This window comes from Lampetra fluviatilis, chromosome 53, assembly GCF_964198595.1.
Source record: "Lampetra fluviatilis chromosome 53, kcLamFluv1.1, whole genome shotgun sequence".
Taxonomy (NCBI): Eukaryota; Metazoa; Chordata; class Hyperoartia; order Petromyzontiformes; family Petromyzontidae; genus Lampetra; species Lampetra fluviatilis.
The window spans coordinates 8,412,197-8,437,310 of NC_136327.1; the positions used below are offsets into that span (position 1 = coordinate 8,412,197).

General features: G+C 51.9%; 1 protein-coding gene across 1 annotated transcript in view; it reads right to left on the reverse strand.

The window, feature by feature from the left end:
* KCNN3 (potassium calcium-activated channel subfamily N member 3) overlaps positions 1-25,114 on the reverse strand; it is a 124,494-nt gene that overhangs the window by 83,650 nt on the left and 15,730 nt on the right. Inside the window, exons 2-3 of the mRNA XM_078879346.1 lie at positions 20,218-20,313; positions 1,736-2,154 (exon numbers count right to left, since the gene is read on the reverse strand). Coding sequence (XP_078735472.1) covers positions 1,736-2,154; positions 20,218-20,313 — 515 coding nt within the window. The remainder of the gene's footprint in view (positions 1-1,735; positions 2,155-20,217; positions 20,314-25,114) is intronic.

Genomic DNA, 25,114 nt, shown 5'->3' on the forward strand with positions numbered 1-25,114 from the left:
ATTTAACTGCTCGACCACAGCTGTTCATGATATGATGTACAGTATGAATGTTGAACTTCTTTCGCACCGTACACAGCCAACCGTTGCTCATCGGAGGTGCGGTGGGGGGGGTAGGACAACAAACTACAATGCAGAAAGCAGCTCTAAAGTGATACGTGTGTAAATGTAGATGATATAAAAGTGCAAAGTTCTCAGTGGCATCCTCATGCCAGAGGGAAGGGCGTTCCACGCGGCGTTCGTTGGTGTCACACCGGTGAGACGAGGCCACGGAGGAGGCTGGCCCCTGGTGCAGGCAAATCACTTTCAAGGACAATGCGTGACATTATTGACAGAGCGTGTTGTGCTTGCATGGTTCACGACAATCGTGATGCGTGGTTAACGCAGACTCGGTGACGCCTTGACATGACGGGTGTGCGTCTATTCGGCGTTTGAACATCTTAACACTCGGTTTAACACTCGGTTTAACACGCAGCGGGGCATTCGCGCCCATTAATATCCGTAAGAGGTTTGTGGGTGAGATCGCGTAGATCTAAATGCGTCGTTAAACCCGCCACCACCCAACACAGCCAATTAGGTCCGTCACGTAAACACAACGTGGCCAATTCGTGACCAGTTCAGCGCACCGGTGTGTTGGAGAGTAAACCTACAACATTTACATTTCGGTAATTACAACCAGCAAAACGTCGTACTCGAGTCGTGCCACGTGCCACATTGTGCCACGTGCCCCAGTGCCACGTGCCCCAGTGTCACGTGCCCCAGTGTCACGTGCCCTAGTACCACGTGACCCAGTGCCACGTGCCCCAGTGCCACACGACACGCGCCACAGGGCAAAGACGGCACGCGACTGGGCGACTGCTCAGGCGCCACGCATCACTCTCGCCGCCCCGCCCCCCACACCACGTGATTGGGAAACGTCACAGTTGCCGAGATCGCAGCACGAGCAATCTCGGTGCCATTCACAACTCCCCCCGAGGAAAAACTCCTGCACCCCACGCTCATGCCAGAGGTGGGTGGGGGTGTGGACGAGAAAATGACGAGGCAAGGGGGTCCCATCCAGGTTAGATTGCGTGACTATAAATGTGTCGTTAAACCCGCCACTACCCGCACCTCCGATTAGCACGGCTGGCTACGTATGGTGCAAGAGAAGTTCAACATACATACCAACAGCACGCTCACCCCGACCATAGCCTCACTCTCACTCACTCTGGACCACAGCCTCACTCACTCACTGGCTCACTCACTTGCTCACTCACACATTCCGGGCCACAGCCTTACTCAACAAACTCACTCACCCAACTCACTTACCCCTCTCTCACTCACTCACTCTGGACCACAGCCTCACTCACTCACTCACTGGCTCACTCACTTACCCCTCACTCACTCACCACTCTCTCACTCACTCACTCACTCACCCCTCTCTCACTCACTCTGGAACACAGCCTCACTCACTCACTAGCTCACTCACTCACTTACCCCTCACTCACTCACCCTCTCTCACTCACTCTGGACCACAGCCTCACTCACTCACTCGCTCACTCCGGACAACAGCCTCACTCACCCAACTCTCTCACTCACTCACTCACTCACCCCCTCACCCCCTCACCCCCACGCCCCTCACTCACCCACCCAGCCCGCACACCCCCCCCCCCGCCCCAACCCACGTCCACCTCACCTCTCACGCTCACCCCCCCGCGCCCCCCCCCACCCCCCCCCCCCCCCGTGACCACGGCCTCACCTCTCGCATGCGCGCACCGTCCACGCGGCGATGATCCACAGCGAGATGCTGAAGACGAGCAGCACGGTGCCGGGGCAGATGGTCATGAGCGTCTTCATGACGAAGCGCGTGTTGAAGTTGATCTTGTTGAGGGCGCCGATGCTTCGCGACGACGCGTCCGTGAACAGCTTGCTGTGCAGCAGCATGACGCGCGCGATCAGGTAGAGGCGCAGGAACATGGGGATGGAGAGGACGATGTCGACGTCGGCCTCCACCTGCGAGGCGTCGTGCGTGAAGGCGAGCCGGGCGCGCCACGTGAACGTGTAGTGGCCCGGCACGGGGTGCACAGCGCAGATCGACAGCTCGAGGGCGATGAAGAAGATGCGCTCCCACGTCATGGCGATGCGCCAGTCGTCCGCGCCGTTGTCCACCATGAAGAGCTGCGTAGGGGGGGGGGGGGTTGGTGGGTCAGGGGAGTATGGGCACCCGCGAAGGTTAGGGTCAGCCTCGACTCGGCTGATGAGACTGTGAATGTTGAAGCCGTGTTGGACCAGTGGCTAGCCTGACTCTGCTGATGAGACTGTGAACGTTGAAACCGCATTGAATCAGTGGCTAACCTGACTTATACTGATGAGACTGTGAATGTTGAAACCGTGTTGAATCAGTGGCTAACCTGACTTATGCTGATGATGCTGTGAATGTTGAAGCCGTGTTGGACCAGTGGCTAGCCTGACTCTGCTGATGAGACTGTGAACGTTGAAACCGCAATGAATCAGTGGCTAACCTGACTTATACTGATGATGCTGTGAATGTTGAAACCGCGTTGAATCAGTGGCTAACCTGACTTATACTGATGAGACTGTGAACGTTGAAACCGTTGGACCAGTGGCTAGCCTGACTCTGCTGATGAGACTGTGAACGTTGAAACCGCAATGAATCAGTGGCTAACCTGACTTATACTGATGATGCTGTGAATGTTGAAACCGCGTTGAATCAGTGGCTAACCTGACTTATACTGATGAGACTGTGAACGTTGAAACCGTTGGACCAGTAGTTCATTGTTAGATACGTCTCACTTTGCTGATGACACTTTAAATGTTAAATACAAATGCTGCTGGAAAATAAACCCACTCCCAGAAGGCCATTTGGCTGATGCAATGTAAAAGAAAAACGTAATTTCCTGTGGAGACACAAATATGGGAAGCAGGTGCATTGTCATCGTGTTAATTGGCCAATCACACCTCCATGTTCTATGGTTCTTTCGGTAAAGTCACGTACATAGATATGAATGCCTGCAGTCACGAAAGTTTTGAGTTAAAACACCTTCATATATAGAGGACTGCAGATCGTGGTGTCATCGCTGCCTGGCTGATGCCGCTGCCTTCCCACTCGTTTGGGGTTCCTACTCCTGGCAACGCTGAGTCGTCCCCCTCTCTGAGTCGTCCCCTCTCTCTCTCTCTGTGGTCCCCATCTCTCCCGAAGTCATCCACTCCCTCTCTCTCTCTCTCTCTCTCCGAGTCGTCCCCTATCGCGCTCTACGAGAGCGGGGGGCGATCACTGCAGTAGCATCGATACAGAATTACACCTTCAAATGTAAATAATTATGAATACAAACTAATTCTTAATAATAATATTGATTCGTTTACTTTGTATCCTGCTATTTTTTGTCCCTACATTTGCTTTGTAATTATTATTTTTATAATATTCTAATAATTATTTATGATAATTATTCATATTCTTATTAATTTGCTTACTTTGTATCCTGTATCTGTTTACATTTCATTTTGTTGCGTCCAACATTTTCTCCGTTGACAATTTGTAAAAAAAAAAAAAGGAGTTATAACGAATTTGTATCAATTTTTTTTAAAACTTCGCGCAAATCTCTCCGCGGTGTTCCCGAGTCAGCTGCGTCCTTCCGTCTCGTCGCCTTGAATCACTCGCCTACTCCAACATCAACATTGATAATGATAATACACAGACGGGCCCCAGTGAACGCAACGGGCTTCTTTTAATTAGGGAGCGTGCTCCTCGTTTAATGGCCGTGGATCAATCACGCGGCAGCGCGCCAATCAATAGGCGCGCGGGATAAAAATAGCGCAGTACCACGGTTACAAGGGGACCCCCCATCCCCCTACTCTCCCTCTTCCCCTCTCCGCCCCGTCCGCCCCCCCCCCCTTTCTCTCCTCCCCCCCTCCTCCCTCCTCCTCCCGTTCTCCTCTCCTCCCCTCCATCTCCCCTGCCCCCCACTCCACTCATCTCCCCCCCCCAATTAATCTACCCCCACCACCACATTCACCCTGACCCCCCCCTCCCCTCCCCAATTACTGAATTAATAAATGACCCAGGCCGCGCGTAGTATGAACTGTATGTTGAACTTCTTTCGCACCGTACGTAGCCAACCGTAATATGGTACGAAGGGTGGGTGACTGGAAAAGATTCACGGTGAAGTCTCACAGAGCGAGGGGGTGTGGACTCCTTACAGCCCGAGACGCGATAAAAGCACACACGCACACCCAGCAGCTGGTAGGACATCACAACGAGGATTGTGAATAATGAGAGTGGCGACTTCTAGTGTTGCACTGCCGTACTGTGTACACTCCCTCCGGGAAAGAGAGAGAGAGGGGACGACTCGGAGAGAGGACGACTTAGAGAGAGAGAGGACGACTCAGAGAGAGAGGACGACTTAGAGAGAGAGAGGACGACTCGGAGAGAGGACGACTTAGAGAGAGAGAGAGGACGACTTAGAGAGAGAGGACGACTCGGAGAGAAATAGGACGACTTAGAGAGAGAGGACGACTTAGAGAGAGAGGACGACTTAGAGAGAGAGGACGACTTACAGAGAGTGGACGACTCAGAGAGAGAGAGAGGACGACTCGGAGAGAGAGAGGACGACTCGGAGAGAGATAGGGCGACTTACAGAGAGAGTGGACGACTCAGAGGCGCCAGTAGGAGGAGGAGGAACCACAGACGAGGGGCGGAGCGGCAGCAGCAGCCACATTGCTGCGAGGAACCGGCGCTACCAACAATTGCCCAAGCTTTGCTGTCCTCCATGCATAAAGGTGTTTTCGGCCAATTAATGAGCGTTCATACGTATGGGAGGAACCCAGAGCATCCGGAGACAACCTCCGCGTGCGAGGGGGAAACACTCTATCCCGTACAGAGGGAACAGGTGGAATCCGCACTCTGCTGTGCCGCCTACTCCTGGCGTGCCGGGGTACGGCAAGGGAGCTTCACAACAACCCCATCTGCGTGTGATCCACCCACCCGCGCTGCCTGCCTCCACATTGCTGCCGGATTGCAGGCAGCCACGTGCAGCGGCGTAGCCACTACCACCACCACCACCGCCGCCGCCGCCGCCGCCGCCGCCGCCCGGCTGATGCGATGACCGGGTCATGGTGGCGAGAGGGTGCTAAGGTGGCTGCGAGATGTTAACCACCTCGCCTGGTATACATGAGGTCGTGGGTTTGATCCGTGACGCCTGCTGCTGTATATTCCGAGTTTGTGTGTTCTCTCTCTCTCTCTCCCTGTGGTCGCGTGGATTTTTCTCCGCGTCTCCCGTATTTCGCCCGCACATTTAACATCACGCGATCAGCGTATTTGGCTACCACTCTTCATTCATACGCGATGAGCCACTTGATCGAGCTATCATTTGCGATAGGCCTGTTGGCTGGGTGAAAAATATCCATACAGCTCAGTGGAGCCTTACCTGGGTAACATAAATTTTAAAGAACGTTGTTAGTTTAGTTTAGGGTCGAGGTGTACATCGCGGATACTGTGGAGAGATGCGCCAGCCAGAACAGCAGCAAGGCAACGGTGGCTATGCCACGCTGATGAGTTCTAACAACGATGAAGCCAGTTATGTATAGATATATACATACATACACACACATGGGTCGCCTCGGTTTGCCCCTTGCTGCTGGCAGTTTTTTCGTGACAATGTTTCAATTCTGGGCCCACCATTTGAGCTGGTCAGAGGGCTTCCACCCAAGCCTCTGTGCAAAATCGTGATGGCAAGGTCCATGCTACGAAATCTCGGGGGGAGGGTGGAGGGGGGAGGTCACCATTCAATTTGGGGGGGGAATTTTCTTGTTTTGTTTGCGTCTCGTGTGTATTATTTCTTTGTTACTTTCCGTCTCGTTCGTACAATTTTCGCTCGGCCAATTGCTGCACCAAATAATTGGCATCCCGACTGCACCCATTCATTCCAACCCAAGGGGTGGGGGTGGGTGGGTGGGGGGGTTGCGTGGTCGATCTCCACCCAGCACCCAATCCGCGTTGGGTGAGTCAGGACGTGGGCTCGCAACGCATTTTTTGGGTGCACTTTGATAAAAAAAAATCACGAGTTAAAGGGGCCCTCTTTAAAAATACACAGACACGCACACGCGCTGGGCCGTTGCGAAGTTTCAAGACCGGCCTCTGACACAGTAACTACTTGCCGTTACTACGCTCGCCATAATTTACCTATTTAAACATTTTTTTTACTTTACCAGGTATGGTCCCACTGAGCTATACAACAAGAGGGACCTGACTTTCACAAATTATAGCTCAACGAAGTGGCTTATCGTCATCACGTGGACATTTATCGCAGCCAAATACTCTAAACGCGTGATGTCGATTCTAAATGTGGAGGAAAAAACTGGAAGACCCGGAGAAAAATCCACGTGACCACGGGGAGAGAGAGAGAGACACACAAACTCCAAATATACAGAAGGCGTCAGAGTCAGGATCGAACCCACGACCTCCTGTATACCAGGCGAGGTAGTTAACATCTCCTAGCCACCGTAATGGTGAGAGAGAGATGCAAACTCCAAATATGCAGCAGGCATCAGGGTCAGGATCGAACCCACGACCTCCTGTGTACCAGGCGAGGTAGTTAACATCTCCAAGCCACCTTGGCGCTCTGTCCGGAGCCTCCACTCACCCTCTTCCCGCCGGCATACTCGCTCGATGGCACCAATTAGCTTAATTAACAGCGCGGTAGGTAGGTAATGAGGTATGTTATTGTCGGCTCCTTCTCGCTCGCCTGTAAATTGCCGCTCCGAAATTATCATTCACAGGCGTCGAGTTCCTACGGAGCGGAGCGCGGAGGAAAACATCGATTACTCTGCTCGCTAAATAACCCCCTCCCCCTCCGTGACGAGTCAAAAGTTCACTCCTGGCCACGGCCACAGTGGGAATCGACGCGCAGTTCGGATGACGTTTGGCCGCTACTATGAATGGCCCACGTGCGGTGATGGTGATGATGATGACCATCAATACTCTAAACGTGTGATGTCGATTCTACATGTGGAGGAAAAAACTGGAGGAACCGGAGAAAAAACCACGCGACCACGGGGAGAGAGAGATACTACAAACTACAAATATACAGCAGCAGGCGTCAGAGTCAGGATCGAACCCACGACCTCCTGTATACCAGGCGAGGTAGTGAGCATCATCATCATCATCAGCCGCTTCGAGCTGTCATCACGTGCGACCAGATCATCCAGGGCTCAGTGGCCTTGACCTGTTGTGTGTGTGCGCGTGTGTAAAATAGAAACGTGCAGAGGTTGTACCTTTGCACACGATTTCTAAACTACATTTTTCTTGCCGTGGTTTTCCCACCTGATGATGATCGCTTGTGTTGCAATTGAAACGTCGCGAGTTATTTTTATTTTAGTTTATACCTACGTATGGATCCCTGCAGTCACGAAAGCTTCAAATCTAGATGAAACTACATTCACTATTTTTGTATTTTAGCAGGTAAGGCCCCCACTGAGCTAGGCAGCTCTTGTTCAGAAGCAACCTGGCGATCACAAATGACAGCACAACGAAGTGGCTTATCATTACCACGTGGACATATAAAGCAGCCAAATAATCTAAACGCGAGGGGAGGGGGGAAAGCCGGAGGACCCGGAGAAAAATCCACGCGACCACTTTGGGTATACACAGCAGACGGCGGCGTCGTCAGGGCCAGGGATCGAACCCACGACCCTCCTGTATACCAGGCGAGGGAGTCAACATCTCCTAGCCACCGTGATGATGATGAGAGAGAGAGACACGCAAACTCCAAATATACAGCAGGCGTCAGGGTCTGGAGCGAACCCACGACCTCCTGTACACCAGGCGAGGTAGTCAACATCTCCTAGCCACCGTGATGATGATGAGAGAGAGACACGCAAACTCCAAATATACAGCAGGCGTCAGGGTCTGGAGCGAACCCACGACCTCCTGTACACCAGGCGAGGTAGTCAACATCTCCTAGCCACCGTGATGATGATGAGAGAGAGACACGCAAACTCCAAATATACAGCAGGCGTCAGGGTCTGGAGCGAACCCACGACCTCCTGTACACCAGGCGAGGGAGTCAACATCTCCTAGCCAACGCGGCGCCCAAGTGAGTGTATGTAACACAATTCCGTTGGCGTGGTGTGTCGAGGCGTTCTCTCACTGCCCGCGGTTGGAACAAGTCGCCTAGGTTTATGCAGTGGGGGTAGGATAACTCAACACGTCCATCGATAGCACTGCACGTGATCTTAAATATGTAGATAGATGATATATTTCACATGATAGGCTACACGTTTTGGGAAATCGCCTTTCCTCAATGTAAGGGCCGTTGTCCAAAACGTCGCCAATTAATTCTCTGCATTTCCTTTTAAAGCCAGGGTGCTCTGTTTACAAATTGTGTGTCGAGTTTTATTAGTTGAATTTTGATTTAAAGCTTTCGTGACTGCAGGGATTCATCTTCTTGGTTCTTTCGGTAAAATCACGTAGAAGGAAAATAATAAAATAATAAAAATTTTACATTTTTCTTTTATGATGTTTTATTTTTATTATTTTATTACTTCCATTCTACGTGACTTTACCGAAAGAACAAAGACGATTTTATTAGTTGGTCATTGTGCGCCACTGCCAACGCAGATTTTCTTTTGTTAACATTAGTGGGAGAGTGTCTTAAAAAATGAAACAAAGACAAAAATCCCCCGTATAGCCCCAACATACCGTAGGGGCAAGTGCTGTTAGCGAGCAGCACCTACGAAGTTAATTAAATGCACCCGTCAGCCACCCCAACCATCCCCCACAGCCCCCTCTCGGCAGGTCTCGTGTCGTGGGGTAAAGTGTGAGCACCACCCACCTCTTCCAAGGCACCTCGTCAGCGCGGAAGGAATGAGTAGGCGAGGGGAAGAGGAATTATTTCCATCGTACAATTAATTCAGTGCTCTTGTTGTCTGTATATTTGGAGTTTCTGTGTGTCTCTCTCTTTCTCCCCGTGGTTGCGTGGATTTTTCTCGGGATCCTCCGTTTTTTTTACCCTCCACATTTAAAATCAATGTCATCACGCGTTTAGAAAGTATTTGGCTGCAATGCGCTTTCACGTGGTGGTGATGATGATGATGAACACATTCATGCGGAGGGAGCTGGTAGGAACGTTGGGTTGCTCGGTCAATGGCCTGCAGGGTCAACGGCGGCGTGGTGTATTCCGCAAATATGGCCGACTGTGAGGGCGGGCACAAGCCGGCGTGAGTAGGTTAAACGTTGAGTTTTATAAGGGCACCACGGGGTGACCAGTCCCTCCCCACCCAGCCCCTCCCCACCCAGCCCCACCCCTCCCACCCCCCACCCAGCCCCACCCTCCCCACCCAGCCCCTCCCCACCCTCCCCTCCCCACCCAGCCCCTCCCCACCCAACCCAGCCCCTCCCCACCCAACCCCTCTCCACCCAGCCCCACCCCTCCCATTTTTGGATGCACGACGGACGGACACAATAATCCCCTGTGGGCTGGTGGAACCAGGAGATTCCTACCGCCTCTTCGTTGAGTTATCGTTTTTGATGGCCAGGTCGCTTCTGAAAAAGATCTGCATAGCTCAATGGGCCTTGCCTGGTGAATAAGATAAAAACAGTTTAAAGGGATGCTGACACATGGGCGTGCGATGGTTAGCGGCGCACAAACCGCATCACGCGGCGCTTTCGGATGCGCTTCCGCGGCCGTCTGGAACGCTCTTCCTTACCGATATAATTAGGAAGCCATTGGGATCTGTGCACTTTTAAATCATCATCATCATCGAGATTTACAAACTCATTTCTTCATAACAGTTTTGTGTTTAGTTTGTTTTCCTTCCCCCCCCCGCCCCGCACCTCCGATTAGCACGATTGGCTACGTAGAGTGCGAAAGAAGTTCAACGCACGTGCACACACTGGGCTTGCGATCCCAGAGGCGGTCGGGTTCGACTCCATCTCCAGGACACGCGCGTTCGAAGCGACGTTGCAGAGTTTCACTACGACAGCAGGAGACGTCGTTCGCCAGCGGTGTCAGCCACGGCGGCGAATTGGAACCCGAGCTGCGGGAACTGTCCACCTCCTCCGAGACGTACAGGGCCCCCCCGCTTGGAAGAGTAGGCCAATTACCCTCCCTGGTCGTGGGTTCGATCCCGGACCCTGGCGATGCCTATTGTTGTATATTTGGGGTTTGCGTGTTCTCTCTCTCTCTGTCTCTCCGTGGTGGTCGCAGGTTTCCTCCGGGTTTGAAATCCCTCCACATTTAGAGTCGATGCACGTTCAGTTTATTTGGCTAAACATGATATAAATTCATGTTATTTGGCTATATATTATATCAATTCATGTTATTTAGCTATACATGATATAAATACAGGTTATTTGGCTATACATTATAACAATTAATGTTATTTAGCTATACATGATATCAATGCAGGTTATGTGGCCGTACATTATATAACTTCCCACGTGTGGTGACGATGATGAGCAAGCATCACGAACGGCCCAGGCCACCTCTGAAACAGCGCCAACAGCTGGGTGAGCATTACCTGGCGTGCGTGTGTTTGTGTTTGTTTGTGTTTGTTTGTGTGTGTTTGTGTTTGTTTGTGTGTGTTTGTGTTTGTTTGTGTGTGTTTGTGTGTGTTTGTGTGTGTTTGTTTGTTTGTGTTTGTGCGTGTTTGTTTGTTTGTTTGTGTTTGTGTTTGTTTGTGTGTGATTGTGTTTGTTTGTGTGTGTTTGTGTGTGTTTGTGTGTGTTTTGTTTGTGTTCGTTTGTGTTTGTTTGTGTGCACAATAACAAACACAAATGTGCACAGGTTCCACCTTTGTACCGGTTTCTAAACTAAAACCATCGTTTGTGATAGCGACCTGGTCATCACAAATCAAAGATCAACCAAGCGGCTTTTTGTCGTGTGGAGATTTAGAGCAGTAGCCAAATACTCTGAACGCGTGGTGATGTCGGTTCTAAATGTGGAGGAAAAAATTGGAGGACCCGGGTGAAAAATCCACACGACCATGGGGAGAGAGAGAGACGCAAACTCCAAATACACAGCAGGCGTCAGGGTCGGGATCGAACCCACGACCTCCTGTATACCAGGCGAGGTAGTTAACATCTCCTAGCCACCGTGATGATGATGACAGAGAGAGAGAGACACCCAAACTCCAAATATACAGCAGCAGGCGTCAGGGTCGGGATCGAACCCACGCCCTCCTGTGTACCAGGCGAGGTAGTTAACATCTCCTAACCACCGTGATGATAATGAGAGAGACGCAAACTCCAATTATATAGCAGGCGTCAGGGTCGTGATGGAACCCACGACCTCCTGTGTACCAGGCGAGGTAGTCAACATCTCCTGTGTACCAGGCGAGGTAGTCAACATCTCCTGTGTACCAGGCGAGGTAGTCAACATCTCCTGTGTACCAGGCGAGGTAGTCAACATCTCCTGTATACCAGGCGAGGTAGTCAACATCTCCTGTGTACCAGGCGAGGTAGTCAACATCTCCTGTGTACCAGGCGAGGTAGTCAACATCTCCTGTGTACCAGGCGAGGTAGTCAACATCTCCTGTGCACCAGGCGAAGTAGTCAACATCTCCTGTGCACCAGGCGAAGTAGTCAACATCTCCTGTGTACCAGGCGAGGTAGTCAACATCTCCTGTGTACCAGGCGAGGTAGTCAACATCTCCTGTGTACCAGGCGAGGTAGTCAACATCTCCTGTGTACCAGGCGAGGTAGTCAACATCTCCTGTGTACCAGGCGAGGTAGTCAACATCTCCTGTGTACCAGGCGAGGTAGTCAACATCTCCTGTGTACCAGGCGAGGTAGTCAACATCTCCTGTGTACCAGGCGAGGTAGTCAACATCTCCTCGCCACCGTAGCCTCTCCTTCATCACGGAGTTTCCCTCGCTCTTGCGGGAGTTCACGATAATCCGCAATGGCCTCTATCGCGGCGGGTAATCTCATCGAGAGAGCGCGAGAGAGAGCGAGAGAGCGAGTGAGAGAGCGTGAGAGCGTGAGAGAGAGCGAGAGAGCGAGTGAGAGAGCGTGAGAGCGTGAGAGCGTGAGAGCGAGCGAGAGAGCGGGGGGGGGGTTTACATAAAGCCAAGTTTTAAAATTTTTAATTAAAAAAAATTACGAAATTATGAACGAAGCAAAGTGCCAAATACACCGAGCATCTTCTTGTTTCCACTGATCGTAAAAAAAAGAGCGTGAGAGCGAGAGAGAGAGCGAGAGAGAGAGAGAGCGAGAGTGAGAGCGAGCGAGCGAGAGAGCGAGCGAGCGAGCTCTCATGTTTAATTGAAGGAGCTGGCGAGTCCGACGCGAGCGACGGATTCCGCTTGCGAGCAGCGTGCGACCTTCCTCTGCCGCCTGCCGTGTGACCGCGCACACTCGGGGACACAGCCTCCCACCCCAGGCAACAGCCACCCACCACAACAGCCACCCACCCCCCACAACCCCCCACAACCCCCCCCCACCACGTCCCCCCCACCCCATCCCACCCCACCCCCCTCGTGCCCGCGGCTTAGCTCGTTACCATCACCTTACGGGATTTGTTCCAGAAAAGCAATCGGGCACCGTGGTGATGGGGGTGATGGTGGTGGTGATGGTGGTGATGATGGTGATGGTGGTGCTGATGGTGATGGGGGTGATGGTGGTGGTGGTGATGGTGATGATGATGATGGTTGTGATGGTGGTGGTGATGGTGGTGATGGTGATGATGGTGATGATGGGGGTGATGGGGGTGGTGGTGAGCCGTGGTATGGCTGCCAGCGTGCTGCGCTACGTAAGTCCGCGTGCCGAGTTCGATTCCCGTGGCTCGGACTGTGCAGGTGACACGGCGTGCTTGACACCGTCTGCATAGCGGTGACACTCGGTCTTGTGTGCGAGTGCTGGATGCGTCTGTCCGTCTCTCTGCCTGTCCGCCTTGCAGAGGTCGCAAACGGGTTTTGATTCCGTACCCGTACCTGGCCGCACCAGGGTCGCAAACGGGTACCTGATACCCGGCCGGGTATCGGGTAGGGTGCGGGTATCGGGTACCCGATTGCGACCTCTGCCGCCTTGTGTGTGCAAACAGTGTGTGTTTTATGAGTGCTCGCCAACGGCACTTGCCCCAACAGTCCGTGAAGGCTATGCGGGGGATCTTTGTCCTTGCGTGTGTTGCGAGTGGGAAGCGGTAGTCCAACAGTTAGCGCGCTGCGCTACGAACGCCGCATCACGGTCAACACCGGTGACGATTATCTGGACCGGTCCTGGGCCTCCTCCCATAGGTCGACTCAGCCTCAAATGAGTGCCCGGCTGCGGTGTGTAGTAAACATCGCCACTGGGGGAGACAAAGGCGGCCGGGCGTGGTGCTGGCCACCCACCCCCTCGTGTGCTGTGCCGGACTTCATAGGTTGCTACTCGCTAACAGCACTTGCCCCAACAGTCTGTTAAGGCTACACGGGGGGGGGGTCTTTGTCTTTATGTTTGATGGTGGCTGCAATGGGGGGCCGTGAGTGGGGCAGTGGCGGACCCAAGGTTGGGTGGGGGAGGGGAGGCGGGTGGGGAGCGATGGGGGGCACTTGCCCCCCACTCACCTGCACCCCACTCACCTGCACCCCCTCCCCCCCCCCCCCACCTTGAGACTTTGAATATTGGGGCGCCACGGGGGTGAAATGTTAACAACCTCGCCGACTACACAGGAGTTCGTGGGTTCGACGCCTGCTGTAGATTTTGGACTTTGCGGCGTCTCTCTCTGCCTCTCTCGCTCCCCGTGTCTCTCTCGCTCCCCGTGCCTCTCTCGCTCCCCGTGTCTCACTCGCTCCCCGTGTCTCACTCGCTCCCCGTGTCTCTCTCGCTCCCCGTGCCTCACTCGCTCCCCGTGTCTCTCTCGCTCCCCGTGCCTCTCTCGCTCCCCGTGCCTCTCTCGCTCCCCGTGCCTCTCTCGCTCCCCGTGCCTCTCTCGCTCCCCGTGCCTCTCTCGCTCCCCGTGTCTCTCTCGCTCCCCGTGCCTCTCTCGCTCCCCGTGCCTCTCTCGCTCCCCGTGCCTCTCTCGCTCCCCGTGCCTCTCTCGCTCCCCGTGTCTCTCTCGCTCCCCGTGGTCGCGTGGAGTTTCCTCCCGGGTCCTCCAGGTTTTTGCCCTCCACATTCAGAATGAACGTCAGCACGCGTCCAGAGTGATTGGCTGCTGCTATACTTTTCACACGCGATGACGACGACGATGATGATGATCCACCACTTTGTTGAGCTATCATTGGTGAGGGCGAGGTCGCTTCTGAACGAGAGCTATGCAGCTCAGTGGGCCCGAGCTGGTCAAATGAAACGTAGTTTTTAGATGAGTTGCTCTTGTATTTGTATTTAGGCGCCGTCCATAAATGACGTCACGCGATTTTTGACGATTTTTGCCCCCCCCCCCCTCGTCACACGGGGTCACAAAAAGTGAGACCCCCCCCCCTCAAATATGACGTCACAAAGTTCTGCCCCACCCCCCCCTCCAAAAATAAAACATGTTTCAAATCGCTTTAAACTATTGTCATTGTAGTGCGTATTTAATGTTCTAGGAGAAAACAATTATTAAAAAGTATATTTAATTAAGTAGAACGTGCTGTCTATATTTATTTCAAGTTGCGCATTTTGATGTGACGTCACATTTCTCACCCCCCCCCCTCCCTCGTCACACATCGTCATAAATGTCTGACCCCCCCCCCCCCTAGGTGCGTGACGTCATTTATGGACGACCCCTTAGCGGGTAATGCACGTGGCGCTGTTTAGCTGTTGAACCCCCCCCCGCCCCCCCATCCCCCGCCTCTAGAGTATGGGCTATAGGGTGTGGAGTATGTGCTATAGGATATTTCGAGTACTATAGGGTATGGGTGTAGACCACTCACGAGGATGACCGCCGCACCTCGCCACAACACGAAGAGGCTGACTGTGCACAGAGTGTGCCGCAACCAATGGCATTGTTCATCATTAGATGTTTGGGTTCGGCCAAGAACGTAATTGTGGCCAGATGATGTATCGTCGAGACCCTTCACCACCTCACACAGCCAAACAAATGTAATTGTCACGTGGTGTACAAGCGTCTAACAATGCGCCCATTATTCATTCAGCTCACTCACTCGCCCCACCCACTCACTCATTCAATCATTCACTCACTCACGCGTTCACTCACACGCCTACCCAGTCATTCACTCACCCAGTCATTCACTCACCCACCCACCCACCCGACTCCCTCACTCACTCATCGCACCCACTCACTCATTCACTCACATGCTCACTCACTCACCCACCCCACTCACTCACTCACTCAATCATTCACTCACTCACTCGCCCCACCCACTCACTCATTCACTCACACGCTCACTCACTCCCCTCACTCAATCATTCACTCACTCATGTACTCATTCAGACGCTTACCCAGTCATTCACTCACCCAGTCATTCACTCACCCACCCACCCACCCGACTCCCTCACTCACTCATCGCACCCACTCACTCATTCACTCACATGCTCACTCACTCACCCACCCCACTCACTCACTCAATCATTCACTCACTCACTCACGCGTTCACTCACACGCCTACCCAGTCATTCACTCACCCAGTCATTCACCCACCCACCCGACTCCCTCACTCACTCACCCCACCCACTCACTCATTCACTCACACGCTCACTCAATCATTCCCTCACTCACTCGCCCCACCCACTCACTCATTCACTCACACGCTCACTCACTCCCCTCACTCAATCATTCACTCACTCATGTACTCATTCAGACGCTTACCCAGTCATTCACTCACCCAGTCATTCACTCACCCACCCACCCACCCGACTCCCTCACTCACTCATCGCACCCACTCACTCATTCACTCACATGCTCACTCACTCACCCACCCCACTCACTCACTCAATCATTCACTCACTCACTCACGCGTTCACTCACACGCCTACCCAGTCATTCACTCACCCAGTCATTCACCCACCCACCCGACTCCCTCACTCACTCACCCCACCCACTCACTCATTCACTCACACGCTCACTCAATCATTCCCTCACTCACTCGCCCCACCCACTCACTCATTCACTCACACGCTCACTCACTCCCCTCACTCAATCATTCACTCACTCATGTACTCATTCAGACGCTTACCCAGTCATTCACTCACCCAGTCATTCACTCACCCACCCACCCACCCGACTCCCTCACTCACTCATCGCACCCACTCACTCATTCACTCACATGCTCACTCACTCACCCACCCCACTCACTCACTCAATCATTCACTCACTCACTCACGCGTTCACTCACACGCCTACCCAGTCATTCACTCACCCAGTCATTCACCCACCCACCCGACTCCCTCACTCACTCACCCCACCCACTCACTCATTCACTCACACGCTCACTCAATCATTCCCTCACTCACTCGCCCCACCCACTCACTCATTCACTCACACGCTCACTCACTCCCCTCACTCAATCATTCACTCACTCATGTACTCATTCAGACGCTTACCCAGTCATTCACTCACCCAGTCATTCACTCACCCACCCACCCACCCGACTCCCTCACTCACTCACTCACCCCACTCACTCACTCGATCATTCACTCACTCACACACCCACCCACTCACCTACCCTCCCGACTCGCTCACTCACCCACTCACCCACAGAACACTCGCTCACAGTGGGCGAGTTCAAGAGCAATTCTCCCGACCAAATTCATCAGCAGTGAAATACAACGACAGCAACAACAACGATTGTCATTCAAATGTCGCCCAGAATCCTCAAGACAGGAACCAGGAAGGCAGAGTTAAATCCAGGATGTGAGATTAACAATCCGTCTGGGCTTGCTGGATTATCTCCGGCAGGACTGGAGCAGGGAAAACAATCCTTTTAACACGTACTACTCACTAGTCGTAGTCGGCTTTGGCTACCAATAGTATCCGTCATATTACTTTTTAAAAACATATGGGTTGGATCGCATGAATATACATGTGTTGTTAAACCCGCCACCACCTGACATAGACGATTAGTAAGGGGTTTGTCACGTAAGCAGAACGTGGCCAAATAGGTTACTAGTTCAGCACTAACCGGCTGTGTGTTTGGAGAGTTAACGTACGACAAAATAAACAATTATAGTGTAGTGCATAGTGTAGTGTATAGTGTAGTGTATACAGTGTAGTGTATAGTGTAGTGTATCGTGTAGTGTATAGTGTAGTGTATACAGTGTAGTGTATAGTGTAGTGTATACAGTGTAGTGTATACAGTGTAGTGTATACAGTGTAGTGTATACAGTGTAGTGTATACAGTGTAGTGTATACAGTGTAGTGTATAGTGTAGTGTATAGTGTAGAGTATACTGTAGTGTATAGTGTAGTGTATAGTGTAGAGTATACTGTAGGGTATAGTGTAGAGTATAGTGTAGTGTATACTGTAGTGTATAGTGTAGTGTATAGTGTAGAGTATAGTGTAGTGTATAGTGTAGAGTATACTGTAGTGTATAGTGTAGTGTATAGTGTAGAGTATACTGTAGGGTATAGTGTAGAGTATAGTGTAGTGTATACTGTAGTGTATAGTGTAGTGTATAGTGTAGTGTATAGTGTAGAGTATACTGTAGTGTATACTGTAGTGTATAGTGTAGTGTATAGTGTAGTGTATACTGTAGTGTATAGTGTAGTGTATAGTGTAGAGTATAGTGTAGTGTATCGTGTAGTGTATCGTGTAGTATATAGTGTAGTGTATAGTGTAGTGTATAGTGTAGTGAATAGTGTAGTATACTAGTTTAGTACTAACCAGTTGTGTGTGTGGAGAGTTAACCCACTACAACATTAACAATTGTAGTGTAGTGTATAGTGTAGTATATAGTGTAGTGTATAGTGTGGTGTATGGTGTAGTGTATAGTGTAGTGTATAGTGTAGTGTATAGTGTAGTGTATAGTGTAGTGTATAGTGTAGTGTATAGTGTAGTGTGTAGTGTGTAGTGTATAGTGTAGTGTATAGTGTAGTGTATAGTGCAGTGTATAGTGCAGTGTATAGTGTAGTGTATAGTGTAGTGTATAGTGTAGTGTGTAGTGTAGTGTATAGTGTAGTGTATAGTGTAGTGTATAATAGTGTAGTGTATAAAAGTGTAGTGTATAATAGTGTAGTGTATAAAAGTGTAGTGTATAAAAGTGTAGTGTATAATAGTGTAGTGTATAAAAGTGTAGTGTATAATAGTGTAGTGTATAATAGTGTAGTGTATAGTGTAGTGTAGTGTATAGTTGTGTAGTGTATAGTGTAGAGTATAATAGTGTAGTGTATAGTGTAGAGTATAATAGTGTAGTGTATAGTAGTGTAGTGTATAGTAGTGTAGTGTATAATAGTGTAGTGTATAGTAGTGTAGTGTATAGTAGTGTAGTGTATAGTGTAGTGTATAATAGTGTAGTGTATAGTAGTGTAGTGTATAATAGTGTAGTGTATAGTAGTGTAGTGTATAATAGTGTAGTGTATAGTGTAGTATATAGTGTAGTGTATAGTGTAGTGTATAGTGTAGTATATAGTGTAGTGTATAGTAGTGTAGTGTATAGTAGTGTAGTGTATAGTAGTGTAGTGTATAGTGTAGTGTAAAGTGTAGTGTATAGTAGTGTAGTGTATAGTGTGTAGTGTATAGTGTAGTGTATAGTGTAGTGTCCTAATCTTGATTTGAAGCTTTTGTGACTGCAGGAATTCAGACTCTTTGGTTCTTTCAGTAAAGACACGTGGGTAGAAAAAATAACTGATAAATGACGACGTTTCGATAGCAAGACAAGCCATCGTCTTCAGGTGAATTGTTTTTATATACAGCAGGCGGCCTGCTGGGGAGGGAGTTTAGCGAGGGAGCTCCTACAACCAAGAGTGTGAATCTGAGTGTGAGACTGAGTGTGAGTGTGAGACTGAGTGTGAGCATGAGTGTGAGTGTGAGACTGAGTGTGAGTCTGAGTGTGAGTCTGAGTGTGAGACTGAGTGTGAGTCAGAGTGTGAGTGTGAGACTGAGTGTGAGTGTGAGACTGAGTGTGAGACTGAGTCTGAGTGTGAGTGTGAGTCTGAGTGTGAGACTGAGTGTGAGTGTGAGTCTGAGTGCGAGACTGAGTGTGAGACTGAGTGTGAGTGTGAGACTGAGTGTAAGTCAGTCTGAGTGTGAGACCGAGTCTGAGTGTGAGACTGAGTGTGAGTCTGAGTGTGAGTCTGAGTGTGAGACTGAGTGTGAGTCTGAGTGCGAGTGTGAGACTGAGTGTGAGTGTGAGACTGAGTGTGAGACTGAGTCTGAGTGTGAGTCTGAGTGTGAGTGTGAGACTGAGTCTGAGTGTGAGTGTGAGTCTGAGTGTGAGACTGAGTGTGAGACTGAGTGTGAGACTGAGTGTGAGTCTGAGTGTGAGTCTGAGTGTGAGACTGAGTGTGAGCCTGAGTGTGAGTCTGAGTGTGAGTCTGAGTGTGAGTGTGAGTCTGAGTGTGAGTGTGAGACTGAGTGTGAGTGTGAGACTGAGTCTGAGTGTGAGTGTGAGTCTGAGTCTGAGTGTGAGTGTGAGACTGAGTCTGAGTGTGAGTGTGAGTCTGAGTGTGAGTGTGAGACTGAGTGTGAGTCTGAGTGTGAGACTGAGTCTGAGTGTGAGCCTGAGTGTGAGACAGAGTGTGAGACAGAGTGTGAGTCTGAGTGTGAGTCTGAGTCTGAGTGTGAGTCTGAGTGTGAGTGTGAGACTGAGTGTGAGACTGAGTGTGAGAGTGAGTGTGAGACTGAGTGTGAGTGTGAGACTGACTGTGAGTGTGAGTGTGAGTCTGAGTGTGAGTCTGAGTGTGAGACAGAGTGTGAGACAGAGTGTGAGACAGAGTGTGAGTCTGAGTGTGAGTCTGAGTGTGAGTCTGAGTGTGAGTCTGAGTGTGAGTCTGAGTGAGTGTGAGTCTGAGTCTGAGTGTGAGTCTGAGTGTGAGTCTGAGTGTGAGTCTGAGTGTGAGTGTGAGTCTGAGTGTGAGTCTGAGTGTGAGTCTGAGTGTGAGTCTGAGTGTGAGTCTGAGTGTGAGTGTGAGTCTGAGTGTGAGTCTGAGTGAGTGTGAGTCTGAGTCTGAGTGTGAGTCTGAGTGTGAGTCTGAGTGTGAGTCTGAGTGAGTCTGAGTGTGAGTCTGAGTGTGAGTCTGAGTCTGAGTGTGAGTCTGAGTGAGTGTGAGTCTGAGTGTGAGTCTGAGTGTGAGTCTGAGTGTGAGTCTGACACTGAGTGTGAGACTGAGTGTGAGTGTGAGACTGAGTGTGAGTGTGCGACTCTGACCTGTATCTCGCGCGCGTGGTAGACCACGATGAGTCCGAGCAGGATGAGGGTGGAGAGGCTGATGAGGCACTTGAGCGCCAGGGAGATGTTCGACGTCTGTCAAGCGGCGACGACGACGACGACGAGGAGGTCGACGAGGAGGAGGAGGACGTGGTGGTGGTGGGCGACAGCACACAGCACACACACACACACAGCACACACACAGCACACGCATACAGCACACAGACAGCACGCATCACGTCACGAACGACACGCAGCACATACATACAGCACACACAGCACACACACAGCACACACGCAGCACACACGCAGCACACACGCAGCACACACACACACCACACACATACAGCACACACACACACACAGCACACACACAGCGTCACGAACGACACACACACAGCACACACACAGCACACACACACACCACACACACAGCACACACACACCACACACATACAGCACACACACACACAGCACACGCATCACGCCACGAACGACACACACACAGCACACACACACCACACACACAGCACACACACAGCACACACACAGCACACGCATCACGTCACGAACGACACACACACAGCACACACACAGCACACACACAGCACACACACAGCACACGCATCACGTCACGAACGACACACACACAGCACACACACAGCACACACACAGCACACACACAGCACACACACAGCACACACACAGCACACGCATCACGTCACGAACGACACACACACAGCACACACACAGCACACACACAGCACACACACAGCACACACACAGCACACACACAGCACACACACAGCACACACACAGCACACACACGCATCACGTCACGAACGACACACAGCACTCGACAACACTGGGAGCTACGCCACTTTTAAATCATCATCCAGATTGACGAACTCCTCTCTGTAGAACCGACTTTTGTCTTGAGTTTGATGTCCTTCCCACGCACCTCCGTTTATTACGGTTGGCTACGTACGGTACGAAAGAAGTTCTACATACAGACAAAGATGCCCCCATATAGCCTTTAACAGACTGTTGGGGCAAGTGCTGTTTAGCGAGTAGCAGCTATGAAGGCCGGCACGGCACACGAGGGGGTGGGTGGCCAACACCACGCCCGGCCGCCTCTGTCTCCCCAGTGGCGATGTTTAAACACCGTACCAGGTACCCATTTTTTAGGCTGAGTCGACCTACACAGAGTGGTGCACAAGCACACTTCAACAACAAAAACAACAAAACTCACCACACTCATAGCGATGGGAAAAGGGTCATTGCCCGAAACGTCGACGCATTATATATATAAATATATAAATACTATGAAGGCCGCGTGGTTACTGAGGAACACGTCGATTTGTTTGTGGTGCCGCGTAGAGGCCGGGACACGTCACGGGATCTATCAGAGGTGGGGGAGGAAGGGGGGGGGGAACTCACTCATCCACTCACCCACTAACTCACTCATCCACTCACCCACTAACTCACTCATCCACTCACCACTAACTCACTCATCCACTCACCCACTAACTCACTCATCCACTCACCCACTTACCCCCTCGCCCACTAACCCACTCATCCACTAACCCACTCGCCCACTTACCCACTTACCTCCTCGCCCACTCACCCACTAACTCACTCACTCACAACGACAAAGATCCCCCATGTAGCCCTTTAACCGACTGTTCGAGTGGTTCCCGAGCAGCCGATGGAAGTCTCGAACGGCACGCGAGGGGGTGCGTGGCCAGCATCACGCCCGAGTAGCGATGTTTACACGCCACGCCAGGTACTCATTGGAGGCTGAGTCGACCTAGGGGAGGCCCAGGACCGGTTCAGATAATCGTCACGGGTGTTGGACTTGAACTCGGGTTGCCGGGTTCTTAGCGTAGGACACCAGTGGCGACACCACCCACTCACCCACCAGTCACTCATCCACCCACCCACACACACAAAAATACTCACCAGTCACTCATCCACCCACCCACCCACTCACCAGTCACTCACCCACCCACCCACTCACCCACCCACCCACACACACAAATACTCACCAGTCACTGATCCACCCACTCACCCACCCACTTACCAACCCACCAGTCACCCACCCACCCACTCACCCAGTCACTCACCCACTCACTCACCCACCCACCCACCCACTCACTCACCCACCCACTCACCCACCCACTCCACCACCCACCCACTCACCCAGTCACTCACCAACTCCACCACCCACCCACTCCACCACCCACCCACTCACCCACCCACTCACCCACCCACCCACTCACCCACCCACCCACTCACCCACCCACCCACCCACCCACCCACTCACCCAGTCACTCACCCACCCACTCCACCACCCACCCACTCCACCACCCACCCACCCACTCCACCACCCACCCACCCACTCCACCACCCACCCACTCCACCACCCACCCACTCCACCACCCACCCACTCCACCACCCACCCACTCCACCACCCACCCACTCCACCACCCACCCACTCCACCACCCACCCACTCCACCACCCACCCACTCCACCACCCACCCACTCCACCACCCACCCACTCCACCACCCACCCACTCCACCACCCTCCCACTCCACCACCCACCCACTCCACCACCCACCCACTCCACCACCCACCCACTCCACCACCCACCCACTCCACCACCCACCCACTCCACCACCCACCCACTCCACCACCCACCCACTCCACCACCCACCCACTCCACCACCCACCCACTCCACCACCCACCCACTCCACCACCCACCCACTCCACCACCCACCCACTCCACCACCCACCCACTCAACCAGTCACTCACCCACCCACTCACCCAGTCACTCACCCACTCCACCACCCACCCACTCACCCACTCACCCACCCACCCACTCACCCACCCACCCACTCACTCACCCACCCACTCACCCACCCACTCACCCACCCACTCACCCACCCACCCACTCACCCACCCACTCACCCACCCACTCACCCACCCACTCACCCACCCACTCACCCACCCACTCACCCACCCACTCACCCAGTCACTCACCCACCCACTCCACCACCCACCCACTCCACCACCCACCCACTCACCCAGTCACTCACCCACCCACTCACCCACCCACTCACCCACCCACCCACTCACCCACCCACCCAGTCACTCACCACACCGCAGGTCACCTCACTTCTCTTTCCACTTCCCTCGCACCGTTCCACTTTGTCCCCCCCCCCCCCCACAAGTTCTTACAATAACCTTGCTCGATGAAAAAAACACAATAATAGAGAATAGGTGACGTTTCGGACCTGAGCCCTTCTTCAAAGCACACGAAGGGATGGTACGTGCGTGTCGTTGACACAGGAAGTGTTGATTTGACTGTTGCTGTTGTTGGCTGTGCTTTGTGCACCGCCACAAACGCAGCAGCAGCACCGCAATGTTTTCAAAAAGTGAACTCATCCAACGTTGATCGTGTGTCGGGTGGAGGCGGGCGCACGACACACATTCTACTCACGTGGCGATCTCACCCAGAAAGTCAATTTCGAATCATAAAACCGGTGTCGGGAAAGCTCTACAAGGTGTTACATTTAAGAGTGGCGTTTGTTTACTATTAACTTTTTGTTTTACTTTCACAGGTAAGGCGCCACTGATCTGTGCAACTCGTTTTTTTCAGAAGCGACCTGGCGACCACAAATAATAGCTCAACGAAGTGGCTCATCATCATCACGTGGGAATTTATAGCAGCCAAAAAATCTAAACGCGTGACCTTCATTCTAAATGTAAAGGGAAAATCCGGAGGACCCGGAAAAAAATCCACGCGACCACGAAGAGAGAGAGAGAGACACGCAAACGCCAAATACAGGGACTCCTTTATTTACAAGCGAGTCATCTTCCAGAGGTCTGTTCGTCAGTCGATTCGTTCGTAAGTCGAACTTTGCGCCTGTCGATTCCAAGCACTTTGTACGGCGTGAACACAAAACACGGGGGAATGGATTTAAAAGTTGTATAATCTCCTGTATATGTATATGCCACTGGTTCTTCATGTTTTGCAGATGTAGGTGCCACTGGTTTCTTCACGTTCTGTAGATGTAGATGCCACTGGTTCTTCACGTTCTGCAGGTGTAGATGCCAGCAATTGGACATACGGACAGGTTTGTTCGTATCTCTGAAACATTGTAAGTCGAATGTTCGTAAATAGAGTAGTACATATATACAGCAGGCGTCAGAGTCTGGATCAAACCCACGACCTCTTGTATAGCAGGCGAGGTAGTTAGCATCTCCTAGCCACCGTGATGATGATGAGAGAGAGAGAGAGACGCAAACTGCAAATATACAGCAGGCTTCAGGGTCGGGAACGAACCCACGATCTCCTGTACACCAGGCGAGGTAGTTAACATCTCCTAGCCACCGTGATTATGATGAGAGAGAGAGAGACGCAAACTGCAAATATACAGCAGGCGTCAGGGTCGGGAACGAACCCACGACCTCCTGTGTACCAGGCGAGGTAGTTAACATCTCCTAGCCACCGTGATGATGATGAGAGAGAGAGAGAGACGCAAACTGCAAATATACAGCAGGCTTCAGGGTCGGGAACGAACCCACGATCTCCTGTACACCAGGCGAGGTAGTTAACATCTCCTAGCCACCGTGATGATGATGAGAGAGAGAGAGACGCAAACTGCAAATATACAGCAGGCGTCAGGGTCGGGAACGAACCCATGACCTCCTGTGTACCAGGCGAGGTAGTTAACATCTCCTAGCCACCGTGATGATGATGAGAGAGAGAGAGAGACGCAAACTGCAAATATACAGCAGGCGTCAGGGTCGGGAACGAACCCACGACCTCCTGTATACCAGGCGAGGTAGTCAACATCTCCTAGCCACCGTGATGATGATGAGAGAGAG